Genomic DNA, 15,939 nt, shown 5'->3' with positions numbered 1-15,939 from the left:
AGATGTTTCTGATATAGCTCAGCTTAGGTATTTGCTCCCAAAGCAAATACACAAAGAATTCGCTCCCTAAGAGCAAATACACAGCTAGTTGTTTTGTTTCTTCGACAGCAATTAAAGGAAAGATATACCAGAAAATATATTTTCTTACCAGTAAATAACTTTTTAAATAAAAAGAATACTTTATGGGGAAACTCTGGAGTAATTGTTTTAACAATGGATTCTGGAGAGGAAATAGAGGTAACACCACAAGGAAAATGTATTCAAGGCACCATTCACATGTGAATTGTTGACAAAGAAACTGATGGCAGAAATACGCAGAGTGTTATCAGAAGTCCTTGCGATATTTTATTTTATAAAAACCAGAAATGTTCGTTTTATAAAAAACCAGTATCACCCATAAAAATGTCATAGCTGCACACTTAAGAACTTAGAATTTCTTAACATGGTTCAAATATTCCAAATCAGAGTTTTGGTTATTTTTGAACACTTCTTAAAAATACGAAAATGAAATATATTTCAATTTATTTGCGAGAACAACTGATTAACGTAATGATGATGAATATTTATTATTCAAATTTCAACAACAACCTTTGCCTATTTGGTGGTTGAGATTGAAAAACGAGTGCCATGATTTCACAAGTTCCATGTGGGTCTATGTATATAGTCCATGTCACGGCTTTTTCACCTGTGACATCCATTAAAACCAAGTATTGAAACAAACTAAATTTATGACCTGACATTTGAATCAATGTATCATGAACTGTTAAAGCCCAGATTTTTAAAATAATAAAGCATATTAAATCACATTAACCTCACTCAATAATGTATTATTGACATTTTACACCACTAATAAAAAATATTTTTAGTTAATTTTAATACATTATTTGTCTTTACCTATTTCATTGTAAATTTCCTTTCTGCATGTTTTATAATCCCCCAAATATATTATTACAATCAGTAGTCCATGCATAGGAAAGAAGAAATGATAAATATATAAATATACTTCTCACATTGCATTCATTCAGAGACATACATTTTTTCACACTTTATCAGCTCTGAAATTGGGATGGCTCTTACAATATATTATATATATGTGAGTTAGAAGTCAACTTCTTTAAATAAAGACAGAAAAATGAGTGTGTGGCATTTTTAAAAGATCCTTCCCTGGTGTGTTGTTAACATCACCATAGACTCAGAGACCCTGTGATTAGTAGAATGGATTTGTCATCAGCCTAAAGGTTCTGATTGGAATTTGCCTTAAGCTTTAATAAAGTAGTTAGGGATTTGAGTACCTGCAATTCTCAGATTTTATAAATATCAGTAGAAGTACAGTTGTGAAGAGAATCACTAATCTTCACCTGGTATCTGCTTATATTATTGTCAAATGTTTACTCACTGTGTGCAGTTAAGCCCTCTTTAGGATAAACAGAATATAAGATATAATCTTTTAAGTCAAATACCTGACAGCAGATTAGGGAATATGAGACACAAACACATAAAAACAATAAAACATTTAAGATACTTTAAGAACACTGAGAAGAGTGGTTTCTTAATTTGCTTTATCTATATTTTAAGCCTCATCTAAACATATTTATTTGAATAAAAAGAAAACATTTACTGAGGAACTATTTTTTACCAAGTATTGAACTAGGTGCTTTCATATTTATTATTTTATTTAATACAAAAGTCTTATGAGATCATTCAAATATATTTTGGACCCAATTTTTACAAACATATAAAGACTGATCCAGTTAATTTTGAAAATGATTCTTAAGTTGTCATGAATTTCTGAGGAGTCACTAGACTAGACCTATGTTTTCCAAGAGCTTTGTACTTTTTTAGAGCAGAGTGACCTCTTTAAATGTCACAAATATCTTGAAAAATCTTTCACAGTGTTAAATTATTTTTGTTCAGTAAAAACAGTAAAAAATGTCTTTCTGAAGAACTTAAAGCTATCCTCTTTAGACTTCTCACTCCGTTCCAATGTTCAAATTCAATTGCATACATAGTGGATTAAAACACTTGTGCCGAGCTTTGTGGGATACTCAAGGAGTGAGGAGATTTTCTTCCACGCTCTTGAGGAGCCTTTTAGTCTAGTTGTAAAGACAACTCATTAATATGAGGATACGGGGAGGGGGAAGGGTAAGCTGGGACAAAGTGAGAGAGTAACATGGGCTTATGTATACTACCAAATGTAAAATAGATAGCTAGTGGGAAGCAGCCGCATAGCACAGGGAGATCAGCTCGGTGCTTTGTGTCCACCTAGAGGGGTGGGATAGGGAGGGTGGGAGGGTGAGGCAAGAGGGAGGAGATATGGGGATATATGTATATGTATAGCTGATTCACTTTGTTATAAAGCAGAAACTAACATACCATTGTAAAGCAATTATACTCCAATAAAGCTGTTAAAAAAATAAAATAAAATAAAATAAAAGCATATAACATAAACAGTAATAGATGATAATACAAAACATAGTACAACATGGCACGTTATGGACCTAATTACCAACATAGTCATATGGGTAATATGTTCAAATAAATTCATAGGAGGCAAGGACTTTGAACCAAGAATTGAAGATTATGAGTGACCCATGAAGAGGGAGGGCATCCTATGTGAGAATAATGAGATATTCAGAAGGCTAAAAGCAAAGAGGATAAAATAAAGGTTCATAGAAACTGGCTGAGACTAGACTGTGGAGTGTTTTGTCAGCAACGCTCTGCAGACTGATCTCGTAACAGTGGAAAACAGCTAAAAGAATTGTAGCAGAGAAATTAGGTAATCTGGCTGTACAGCTGGGCATGGTCTGGAGCAGGGAGATGAGAGTCCTACAATAGTCCAGATACCACTTGTGAGGGAGGGCTTGAATAGGTAGTAGCCATGGTCACAGTGAGGCAAAATTGGGTGTCAGATGAGGGAGTAGGAAGATTTATCAGTGCAGTCCCCGGTGTGGTATGAAGGATCAACAGGAATGTTTACAAGATTGAAAAGGAAGGAAGGACAGAAGAAAAGAAGGAAGGAAGAGAGGATGGGAGGGAGGGTCAGGAGGGCCAAGGCAGTCTGGGAGGAAAACAATGAATTTGGTTTCAGCTATGGTTTGAGTTAATGATGACTAGGACAGAGAAGTGGAATGCCCATCGGGGAGCTGAAGTCGTAGGACTGTTACCCTGGAGAAAGGCCAAGACTGAAGATTCTAGAATCATCTAGAAGAGTGGTTCTCAACTAGGAAGATGGGGACATTTGGCAATGCTTTAGAGACATTTTTGTTTGTCGCAATGGATGAGGATGCCACTGGCATCTAGTGATTGTAGGACAGAGATGCCACTAAAACATCCTACAATGCACAGGTCGGCTCCTTACAATAAAGAATTCTCCAGCCCCAAATGTCAATAGTGCCAAAGTTGAGAAACCCTGATCTAGAGAGGGAGGATCAGTAAATCCTTCAGAGAAATAACACCAAGTAAGGGAGAGTAGAATCTTCAGTCAACAGGCCAAGGACTTAGCAAATACATTTAAGAGGTGTTAGTAGAAGTGGAACTAGCATGGGACACAAAGAAGCAGAATAATAGAGGTAAACATGAACCAGTTTGTTGACTCATTTATTCAACAAATACTCACTGAACAACTGTTATAGATGAGGTCCTAAGTGCTTGGGCTACAGGAATGCCTTCCTGGAGCTTATATTCTAGTGGATGGAGACAGATAGTGAAGAAATAAAGGAGATTATTATTAACTGATGCTAAGTGCTATAATAAAGGCAATAAAATGCGGTCTAATAATAAGGAGGGACTGGAGGTTGGCCTGAGAAGGGCATGAAGGGACTGCTTTACATGGGATGGTGTGGGGAGGCTCTCAGAGGAGGTGACATTTGGGCTAAGAACTAAAAGAAGAGGAGCCAGTCCCAACAGGAGCTGGAATGATTCTGTCATGGATTCCAGGGGAAGAGGAGAAAGGCTTAAGGAAGTGCCAAAGGCCACAGAGAGGTCCAGCAGGAGTACCTTTGCATTTACTAATTAGGAGGACATTGGGCCCTTTAAACCTGAGGTCTTAGTAGATAAAAATATAAGTAATAATTCTGAATTTTCTAATCTTCATTTGTGGGAGGAAAAATTAAGTTTGGGATTTGGGGAATTTTTGGCAGTACTACAGAGGACCCCAGTAGAGTCCTGTCGGAATATGTCAGGAACTTGCTCTTCTCAACAATTTTCTCTGCAAAAATTAGACATCTCCACACAACACTCAAAGCAACACAGTGATGGAACACAAATGCTAATATTAATCATACCTTTTCTTTCTTTTCTTCCCCAGGCTGCACAAGGCTTGCTGCTCAGGCAGTATCTATTGTAATCAGCAAGTTACCTACGGTGATTGCATGTTTGCCTCCCCCAGTTAAATACTTCTTTTTTCTGTCTGAGAGAAAAATGTCAAAAAACTTTGTTGAATTAAAGAAAGCTGGCCTGCTTGTCTGGAACTTGATTGTAATTATATGTCGGATATTTGAGGATGGAAACACTGTGGAACTTTTAACAGGTGCCTCCCTTGACAGATGGAGTAAAGAGAAACTCGGTTTAATCTGTGTGTGTTTGGAAAGCATCATGGGAGAGCAGACAAGTAGCCCTAATCAAATGACCCAAAAGGTCATACGGAGCATTGAGCAGCAAAAACCCAACTGGATTGAATGCCAATTGTTGAAAGCAAGGAAACTGAGCACCGAATGGTAAAGCGATGTTTTTCTTTCACTGAATTTCATCAAATACATTCACAAAAACAAAGTCACCGATAAACAACCACCACAACCAAATATTGTCGGATAGGCAGCAATGGTCATTTTCCTAGCTTCATGGGAACTTTGATGAATACAGAAAAAGATAAATGTTCCATTAAAAACTGGATTGTTAATGTTCCTTGTCTTATTAGAATTTGAACCCCATTGATACACTGGAACATTATACTTGTTTAGTCACCATCTTAAGGTTTCTGATTAAAAGGGTGGTAGTTAAACCCAGGAGAATTTGGTTTCACTCCTTTTCAGTGTGCAAACAGGTATCTAGTGGATAGCCTGGAGCGTTTCGTAAATGGATTGGCCATGGAGATTAAATTAAGAAGGAATTAATGGATATAAAAGGCTCTTTATTGCTTTCTGTGTACCTGATTGTCAAAAAGGTACACATTTTTCATCTGGTAATGTAAGAATCCCAGAAGGCAACTGGGGCATATCACACTCAAGCTATAAACACACCCAGCTGTTTCTGTATGAAAATGTCAGCCTTCTCATAGGTTTGTCACCAAGAGCTAAGTGATTTGTGGTATTGCGAAGATTTTTAAGGGTCCCTGATGAATTTAAATATGTACATAGAGTCCTCCTATCTTAAAAGTAGTCTTCAGTATAGAATTGCATGATATTGATAAGGGAGTTATGGTTCATGTGGTCTACAGTTCACTAAGCCAGCCCCTCCTTTTTCTACACTCTCACCCGGTCCCCCATTCTTTGAAAGTATATTCATATTGCTAGAAGATACTATTATAACTTTCTGCCTGAAACAACTAAAAGTTGTTACTTTTAGTACATGGTAGTGATAAAGAGCACAGGCTCTGGAATCAGATGGACAAATACAAATCCCTTGTAAGTGGGCCATCTTGTGCGAGTTATAGAATCTCTCAAAACCTCATTTTTAGTGATGATACTAAGCTGGTAGAGTTGTTTTGAAAAATTAAATAACATTTGTGAAGTTCTTAACATCGAGCTTAGAACTGGGGAGCATTTGTTATTTATAAACCATTAAAATATGTTGCACTCACTGGTTAGTAGTGTGATAACAAATACTCTTTACTGGTTTATATTAATCTGTAAGACTTTATATTAATCCAAATTAATATAAGTAGTCATGTAAGTAATGTAAGAAATGTAAGTACTCATGATTTTCCTGTTCTTGTCATATGACTTCTAGAAATTTACTTGTGAGCATCCTGTGTGTAGGAATAACAGTAGCAGTCAGGAAAATGCTTAGTAACATTGACAGTGACCTTAATCTTTACATTTGCATTTGATACCAATTTACAGGCTTTAATTCAAAGACTAAAAGATTAAGGCCACGTCATTATCCATAGCAGTGGGTGTAAAAGGGAGAGAAAAAAGCAGAGTAAAAATAGTGGATCTGATTATAAAGTTAAATTTATGATACTGCTGAATTATGACCCCCTCTATCAATAAGATCAGTTTAAAGTAATGTCTGTAATATACCTGGGGCTACACACAGGAATCCATAAGAAAAATTTTTCCTTAAAAGTTAATTTTCGTCTAAGTTTCTTATAAACAGCACTAACACATCTGGTTATCTCCTTTAGTAGGAAATTGTCTAGCTAATATTTGGCTGATTAGCTATCTGTTGTAACATGCATCCAAAATAATTATTGATTTTTAAAAATGTTTATAGCCCTCAAAGATTCTGAATACATATTATGTAACTTATAATTAGCACAGTGCTATGTCTTTCTCAATTTCTCAAATAATATCAATGTACAATAATCCAGATTTAAAGTTATTTCATTTATTTGAGAAAGAGTTAAATTTGACTTATTAACTCACTTTAGGTAATCTCTTATGGATTTGGGTGCTATAGGAATGTTTCATCTCGAGTTTGATTTCGAGTTGATTATCTGATATACACATGAACTTCCATCTCTATGCATTTCTCACAAATTGATGATCATTTAGTTCATAGATCTATACCATGAGGAAAATGTATTTTAAACCATGATGTCTGTATACAGGTGGAGGGTTGCCTTGGCTTTACCATAATTTTTTTTTCAAGTATGAGAATGTAAGCCCTTAAACTAAAATAGTTCTTCTGTTAAAATAAATGAAATCTTAATTCCTCATGAAGATTATCTTGTAACTACACAATATCATTTAGCTAGATTTCTTTCACTTGCACCCAGATTTAATTTTGATTTTATGGAAACTGTGAAAATAACTGCAGTGGAAATGTGGCAGCTGTAAGCATTGCTTGTCTTGCATGCTGCCTGAAAACATTACTATTCATTAAAATAACCTTCACTTTGTAGTAACACTCAAGCTGTAAACAGTCAACTTAGATTCTGGAGAACACACAGGCCAAAAAGTAAAGAAACGTCTGTCTTTGCAAAGTAATTTGTCGAGTTGAAGATTATTGTTTTTCATCATGGTGACCCTGACTTGGCTGGCTGGGTGCATATACAGATTAAGATTAATGCAGTTATTCCTTGGCTAAGGTCTGCCTCTTTCAGGGCACATTCTCCCTAATGACATGATTGATAGGCAGTCCCAAATCCAGAGAGGAACTCATTAATCATAGCATTGACTGAATCCAATCATTTGCTTCACCTGCACAGTGATGGACAGGAAAGGATACAATTCAGGGGCTGACACTGAGACACTCTTTTGTCAGAGGGCCTCAACTTTTTCCATGTCAGCCTCTACAAAACCTGACAAGAAATTTTGCTTGCAGCCTGCATGCAGCTTCAAAAAGATATTTACAAACTTTTTTTTATTGCAAAAAGGTCTTTTTTGTTTGTTTAAAGATTTACTCTAGCTAATAAATATCTTTAAGAGTAGGATTTGCTTTATTTTTTAGCAAGGCTTATATGATCATAAAGTTCTTTTTTTGTTTTTTTTTAGAGAAGGATGCTTTGAAGCTACATGTGGAAGCAATATAACAGTTAATGTCCAGCAGCTGGGTATCATTTGGTTCAGTCTTCAGGTCAGCGGCATTGACTCTTAGCAGAATGAATTTTATAATCATGGCAAAATCTCAGTAATGAACTGCAGTATATAGCTGATTACACCACAGTAAATTTCATTTAGTCTGGGAAACAGTGGAAACCCCTGCGTTTTCTTAAGAATACTTAGACTGCAAAGACTAACGTGATCCTAATAGCACTTGTAAAAAGAAAATTAGTATGGAATATATATGATGTAAGTTGAATATCGTGATTAATTTTACACTGGTACAGCTTGAGAATTTTTTTAAAATTATGTCATCCATTATTACTATGTAAATAATGTTTAAAATCAATAATAAGCACATGAGTTCTTATAAAAGAAACCTTTCCCGCATATAACTTGCACATTCCTGGTGTGGTTATAATAGACCCTTTTCCGGGAAGGGTAAGCAGGGTAGTGACTTTTGCTAAGTATCTGTCACCTAGAAGAACAGGAGGGGGGGCATGTATTTTTAGAAGGCAACAAGTGTCAAAAGGCCAATTTAAAATACCCAGTGGTCAGCACTCCTGCAGGAAGCACCCAGCCTATATTTAGCATAATAGGCTCCCCCTTTTGACACTTGAATTAGTCTTTAGTGTGTTCTGAGACAGGTGTAAAGAGGAATCTGCAAAAGACAGAATACCAAAGCTATTTCTGGCATCAAAGATACTCTTTATCCTCAAAGAGAAAATACAGATTATTTCTTACATGTTCTTAGAAAGAAATGTTTTGTTTTCATCCCATGATTATAGCAATTTCAACAATTGTGGTAATGGGGAAATGTTTTATAGATAGGAGTATAAATGCAATAAAGAAATGTTTTAAAAGAAACGATTCAATTTTTAAAAATGCTTTCAGGTGCTCTGTTCCAAGGCGCTGTTTATGTGAGCTGCAGCCTTTTGGGAAGGCTTACCTATTTGAGCAAAGTCTTTATAGGTGCTTTGAATCCGAGATTTACATCGACTCTCCACACTCAATCTCTTTGATTATTTTCCATCTTTACAATTCTTCACCACTGATACTTGTATGCTTTCTTTGTATTTAGTGCATTTATGACAATAGAGAAAAACACAGCCTTAGAAGAAGGAGATATTGCTCTTGAACTGACTGAGCAGAAAATAAACATGATGGTCCTGGATATCTGCCACAAACCAGGTGGCAGCGAGTACCTGAGGCAAATTTATCACATCATGCGGCTCAATGAGGTAGGGAAACGGCCTTTTTACCGAGCAATTAGGTGTGTACTGGCCTGAGGCAGCGTCTGCTGGCAGCTAAGGGTTAGTAAAGGAGGTGATAATACTTCTTAAAGTCAATACCAAACTCAATATTGCATTATTAATAGAATCTATTCAGCCCCGGCTGTTCTGCATTTGTACAGCAGAAGCTTCACCGAGACAATGTCGGTTTTATTTATACGGTTTAAACAATAACACGGTTCATAAACTCAGTTCGGAATTGTAGAGACTAGAGGTGTAGTATGGGAATTGTGTATTTGTGACCACTAAGCTGATGTTAAAATCTGGTATTTGTGAAATGAATTTTCTGAAGAGAGATATAGCTCTTCTCCTGTAGACGTCATACTCGTGTTGGTGAAGTTGAATATTCCTTACATACTAAGAAACTTCAGAAGAATATCGAACCATATTCGGGAGCAACTAGATTAACCCAAGAAAATCATTAATGTAGGGACACTGATTAGAACCAATGTCATGCTTATTCACCTCTCTGCCGGGTTAAGCGTCTGACCTTGCATGTATCTGGCTATTTTAGCAAAAATTTAGAGAGTAGGTATCTCAGTTATTTACTTGAAACAATCCAAGTTTGCTAACTTAGGTTTTTAATTTGATCATACATATCTGGATTCGAATGTGACATCTAGTGTGAATTAGAATTATGTTTATATTTGCAAACACATGAATGTATTTTTTGGCATAATAAAAATTGTATAATATGAATAATGTTAAGATATAGTGTTTTATCTCCATGAGGTAGGCCTTAAAAACCGTACATTTCCAAGGAGTGAATTAACTCTACAACAGGATTTTACGACTCAGTTACATAAATGTTCTCCCCACTATTATCTATCTGAAAGTTACTTCAAGTAAATCTTGTTTTCTGGCTTGCAGAGAGGTAATCAACCAGTCAGCTTCAATGATCACCTGAGAAGGATGGAGGCCTTTGTAGCTATGAGACAAGGTCCTGTTCTTAAGGGACTGGAGCTCAGTAGCAATTGTTACAAAGTAACACAACCTGTTCATGCTTGCTAATGATCTCTCACAGCTTGTTTGAGGTTTCCGTCTCCGGCAAGCAGGAAGTCGTGGCCTTGGCAAACTGAAAGACCTCCATTACAGAGTCAGGGTCTTCATGGGCATGTCACCCTGGCCACCCAGATTGGCCAAAGTAACTGTGGTGGTTACAGAGGAACAGATGTTGTAGTCAGAGTACCCTCAGAGCCTTAGTAAAGTTGAGTTACAATAATTCTGAGCACAACAATGGCTGGTATAGATTGCCCAACTGATAGAGGAGTCCTTTCTTTCAAAGTTCCATAACATGAGAAAGATCAGTAAATCACCAGTAAGCAAAATCAACAAAAATTAAGTTGGCTATTTACTGGCCATCGGCCACCTGTTGTATTCAGGAAATCCAAAGGCTGTTTTCTCGTAGAACTCGTGGAACTCTGAGGAAGCGCTTCTGAACAGGTGTGCTATGAGAGCTGATGTACATAAGACTCTTTGCGGGAGTATCAATCACCACATTCTGATTCAAAGTTACGATTTTTCTTTCTCTGCAACTGAATATACTTACTGTTGTGGCAACATCTATCAGATGGGAAAGCAAGCTAAGTACTTGGTGGTTTATTGTGCTGCGTGAAATGCAGGGCTGCAAGGTTAGAGGCATAATGTAAGGTGAGGATAGACTCAACGAAAGTAGCGAGGCCTCTGCCTTGACTTCTCAGACAAAGCAGGCAGTAAACACAAACAACACAAGGGTGACTGAGTGACTAGCATAATACTTATGGCTGCTTTTATACTGTGAGGCATCGTTATGCTGTAGGTAAATTGCACCGTGACGTTTGTTCATTTAATGAGTGGCGTCATGTCTTTAGCACTTTCAGGTGTGCTGCTAAATAGTGTTCGAAAACGTAAGTACAGAGCATTTACACGTACAGGCCTGGGTGAGTGGAAGCATTGGTGTGCTATTGAGAGACAGGGAAGTTTTGAGAGAAGATGAGTTTTTAAATGTTTGAAATAAAGGTAAGGTGTCCGAGCATAAAAGTCCAAATGGTGGTTGAAGATGCTGTCCAGAAGCACAGATGCAAGAGGCTGTGACTGTAGATTTGGTGGCTTTCAACTAGGACGGTAGTTGAGCTCATGAGGCCAGTGGATCTCTTCAGTGGAGAGCAACAGAGAAGCAATGGGTAGAGGAATAAGCTCTGATGTAACTGCACAGGGAATATGTTCAAGAAAGGATGTTCAAAGAAAAATGTATTTCTTCTAAAGAAAGAGACCACATTAGCAGTACTTCTGGTTAAAGTGATGCCACAGAAAATCTGAGGCTTTCGAGAAGGGGCAGTGACAAGTGTCAATCTAGCACAGAGGTCAGAGAAATCCACAAGGGAGAAAACACCATTGTGTTCACAGCTTACAACAGAACAGAGCACTTTCTCTTTTCTGAATTGTGGAAACAAAAAAAGCCAAAACATAGCCACGTAAGGGGAAACAGTGAGAACGATTGTTATTAGCCAAAACAAAGCAGTTTTTCAAAGAAAGGGGAATAATTTATTCCTTTTTAAAATTTTACTTTCAGAAATCGTGATGGAGAAAAATTGTTTCTGTTCAAAAATCTAAATCTAATTCTTTTCTGATGGCTTGTTATCTAATAATATTTAATAAGAGTCCGTGTGTGTCTGTGTGTCTGTCAGATGCTACAGAATTAATCATTCTAAAAAAGATATGGTCCACAATGAGCAGGTTTAAGAAATGTCAAGCAGTGTTTTTTATTGCGAGATGGAGGGTTTTAGGATCTGAAATTTGCCTTCTACAGTGAATACAGCAGGCGTTCTCTCTCCATGAAGTTACAGAGGCACAGGGAAAACACAGTGACCTGAGACCGGAGGTCTGGCTTCTTACTGACGCTACCAAGCTCCCGTGTGTGACCTCAAGTGTGTCTTCTGACCTTTCAGAGCCAACCACTGAATGTAGTGTGGGCTAGTTTCCCAAACTTTCATGTGCCCACTGACCTCCTGGGAAAGCTTGTGAACAGGCAGATTCTCATTCGGTTGGGCCTGAGATTCTGCTTTTCTAACACGCTCCTAGGTGAGGCTCATTTGGCTAATCCACACACCGGACTTTGAGCAGTAAGGGTTTTCAAGATGACCTCTGAAGTCATTTTCAGCTCTAACTTTCTGAACCTAAGTCCTAACCCTAACCTTGAAGAAAACATTATATTGTGACACACTAAAAATCAGGAGGACATTTCTGTTATATTATTTATTAAATGACTTATTAAGTATTTGATAGTTTGTGGGAAACTTTTAGTCATTTAAATTTATCATTTTCCAGAAGGAGTCTTATGAAGTAGATTATGGTTATTCACCTTTTTACTTGTGGATGGAAAATGAGGTATAATGCAGTAGATGGACTTTTTTTTTTTTTCCTCCCCAGGTTGTCACTGGCATTTGGGGGTAAAATTAAAATTACATACTTTGAGCTTCTATTGAACCTTGATATGTTTCAGTCCACAGTGTGAAACTAGAGTTTAGGAGCTTGCATTATAATTAATTCTACATAGAGGGAGACTGCTTGCAGGGAACTATCAGAGTACTTAGTACTCTGCTGAGCATGGAGTAGGTAGCAACTACACTTAATGAATGGATGAACAGTCTTGTACTGTGAATAGTCATGCACCCGAGTTAAGTTTTGGTAACCAGACATGTTAACATGTGAAGCAATGACAAGACAATGCCTATTAAAAAGATTCTGATATATCAAGCATACATTCATTATGTGAGAATTTGTTAAATGGTTTTCTAATCTATCCTATATATTAAGTGAACCTGTTTTTGATGGGTTTATTGTAATCCTGATTGGCATGTACTTGCTATGTTTCTTCTGAAAATGTATTCTGTCCTGAGGCAAATAATACTGTGTAATCTAGCAAATGTGCTGAAAGGGTAGGTTTGGATATTGACCAGTTTATTCTTAAAGAGAATACCTGCTTCCTACCATCACGACTTGTAATTTTTTTCCCTTGAAGGAGTATTTAAAAGAACAGCTGTTTTCTATGAATGGTTCAGAGGAAAAGCCATTATGCATCCGACCTTTAAAGATGACCTTGAGGAGTGTGGAAGATCAGCCCTCTGCCTTTAACCCTTTCCATGTGTACAAGGTGTTTAGCGAAAACATGCTTGATCAGGTATGTGGAAATTAAATAGTAAATTTAATTAAAATTTGTGGGTTTTTTTTTTACACAAGTTAGAAAAAAAGTGCTTTATGTTTGAATATTTACTCATAAACTTTTTTGGCTAGGAAGCAAAAGGCCTTGCTCTTGTTTGCGCAAATTGACTTGGGAAAAGTTATTTTACCTTCTTTCTATTTGTCAAACGGATTCATATGTTTGGTCTGTAAACTTTGACTTTTGCCCCGGTCAGTTCACTGTGGGCAGAGAGAGCATCTGTTCGGCTGTGTCTCCGGCAGCCTCGAGAAACCCGTGTTTCTTACAATCTTCCCCTCCCTGGCTTCCCCCATCCCCCACACTCGCAAAACACCTTGCAATCTTTATGGATTTATCTAATTTATCAGGTAAACTAAAAAATAGTTTAAAATTGGTTGTAAATAGAGCTTTGAGCTCCTATTTTAAGTGGCATGAGGTAAATTTGCTGTCTTGTAACCCTAAACACATTCCTGAATTTAAAATGAATTTGTTAACAATCTTAAAGTCAGGATGTTTGGAATAAAGTCAATGTGATAAACACCGCTCACTTTTTAATGTCAGATAATGCCATTGTTTCAGCTGCATGTTTCATAGTCACATTAAAAAGATCATCTTTATGCCAAAGGACTTGAAACCTAAAGTTGCTTTTGCTTTGTTCTTTTTTTTGGTGCCTTTTCCCAGTAGCCTCCTGACAGACTATTTGAACCAACAAGGCAGAAGAGAAGGATTGCTTGACCTAGAGCTCTGACGAAAATAAGAATTAAAACAATGGCCTAATTCGGGATGCAGATAATATTTTTACCTTGCCTGTTACAACCCTAGTCTACATTCATCAATACTGTAGTAGAATAAGACCTTCAAATGCTGACAACCTGGGGCAGAATTCTCCTGCTCTATGACAGGATTGTAGTGTTCCATTAATCAGCAGGTGACAGGGCATAGTTCTGGTTGGATTTTAAACACTGGCCTGGATGCTTATTATCAAAACTATTTAGTGTTAAGGAGTATAAGCATCTATAATCCTTTAAAACCAAATATATTGTATAAGTTTGAGTTTATTGGCTGCCTTCCTGTGTTGTACATTCGATTCCTCCAACCATAAATAATCATTATAGCTGTTAAATTATCCTCACTTCATTTAAATAAATGGTATGTTGTATTCAGTTCTGAATTATGAGATTATCTTTCACAGTAATTTTTCTCCTTACTCTGTTGTGAAATTATCTATTAAATGAGAAAAAAAGAATTACTTATGTTATTTACATTTACAGGTCCTTATAATTTCCCCTTTAAAGCAGATTCTTAACCAAAAACATTAATATCATACTCTAATTAAGCTGTGTCTTGTAATTTCGAGCCATAGTACTTCCATCTTTGTTTTTTTAATCAAACTTCTGGGTGCTAAAAAAAAACCCCAAGAAACTATAAATTGATACATGAAAAAGTTGCCAATTATTTTGCTTTGCTCTACAAAGAGTCACCCTTTCAGAGTAACTTGTTGGGCAAATTTCATTAGCTCTTGGAAGAATAACGACTCAAGAAATTGATTTATATTTTTATAAATAATGACTACATCCCCAAATGGATTTATAAATTAATTGCTGTCTTATTGGAATAAAAACCTTATTCTGTGGACATGATTGATGTTATCTGTCTAAGTCCTTGTTCTGGACCCCCCTCCTTCTTAGTTAGTCTATCACAGCTGGAGCTTTAATTTACTGATCATATTAACTCTGATTAATAACTAACAATAGCGTCTTCTCATTTATCAACAGTCAGCTATCACAAAATGGAACTGGAATTGGTCAAACTTGCTGCCAAATTATCTGGGACTGGATAAGACGACCTTCAGTGTACTGCTCAAAAACAGGTAATAAGATTGGGGATTTGGGGGATGTGGCGGGGGGAAGAGGATATATATCTTTTATATATAGGTTGTATGTGAGTGTGTGTGTGTATATATATATGTATATATATATATTTGAAATTATATGAAGTATAGTTTGTGAATGCTGTTTTTCTATAGTAAGCATTTGCAGAAGGCAGGAAAACTTTTTCTGAGATGAAATTGGTTGATTTTAGCCTAAATTTTAAATATTTTTGATTTTGTGCTGTAAACACCAAAAGTTATTGATTTGAATGTCATTATAATACTATGCCTTTGTTTACAACAATTTAATGAATGCATACAAAATGCCAAGCCAAATCAACTAATCAGGGGAAACATGTAAGTAAAACTGTCATGATTGAATTTTTTTGCTTTTCAGCCAGTTATTTTGGCACCGTCTTGCTGTAATCTCAGTTGCATACTACTTTACACACATACGCACACACGCGTACACTTACACCCCAGGACAACCCAATAAAATGATTATGTGATTTCAGTCTAGGAGTCTATGCATGTAATTTATTTTGCACAAAAGCATAAATGTTTTCTTTATATTTTGGATCAATGAATATGTTTTTTTCCCATACCTTTAAAGTTTTCAGTGAAAACAGTAAGGTGTAAATTTTAAATTTGCATTTCTCTATCAAGTGTCACATTTTTACATAAAATATATATGTGCAGTTGCTTTTATTCTTCAGGTATTATCTGTTTGTTTATACTCACTTATCTTCTTTATGATCTTTGTATGTTTTCTTATCTTTCTGAAAAAAATATGAAGTATCACTTTTCATAAAAGACGATAAGGATAGTGACATAGTAGAATTGTCGAATCATCCTTGAGATATCTGGGTGCATATAAGAAAATATTTTGAGAGAGAG

At 36.4% G+C, this 15,939-nt stretch overlaps 1 protein-coding gene across 8 annotated transcripts in view; it reads left to right on the top strand.

Moving 5' to 3' along the window:
- KIAA0825 (KIAA0825 ortholog) overlaps nucleotides 1-15,939 on the top strand; it is a 404,031-nt gene that overhangs the window by 190,993 nt on the left and 197,099 nt on the right. For 7 of the 8 annotated variants that reach the window (XM_059916768.1, XM_059916769.1, XM_059916770.1 and 4 more), the window contains 4 exons: nucleotides 4,307-4,715; nucleotides 8,785-8,944; nucleotides 12,996-13,154; nucleotides 14,948-15,042. In XM_059916768.1, the coding sequence (XP_059772751.1) occupies nucleotides 4,307-4,715; nucleotides 8,785-8,944; nucleotides 12,996-13,154; nucleotides 14,948-15,042 (823 nt within the window). Of the gene's footprint in view, nucleotides 1-4,306; nucleotides 4,716-7,655; nucleotides 7,735-8,784; nucleotides 8,945-12,995; nucleotides 13,155-14,947; nucleotides 15,043-15,939 lie in introns of those variants that run through there. The other variant, XM_059916772.1, reaches the window with a different exon arrangement.

The sequence above is a fragment of the Balaenoptera ricei genome, chromosome 3 (assembly GCF_028023285.1).
Source record: "Balaenoptera ricei isolate mBalRic1 chromosome 3, mBalRic1.hap2, whole genome shotgun sequence".
Classification (NCBI taxonomy): Eukaryota; Metazoa; Chordata; class Mammalia; order Artiodactyla; family Balaenopteridae; genus Balaenoptera; species Balaenoptera ricei.
This window is presented reverse-complemented; position numbering and strand designations above follow the sequence as displayed.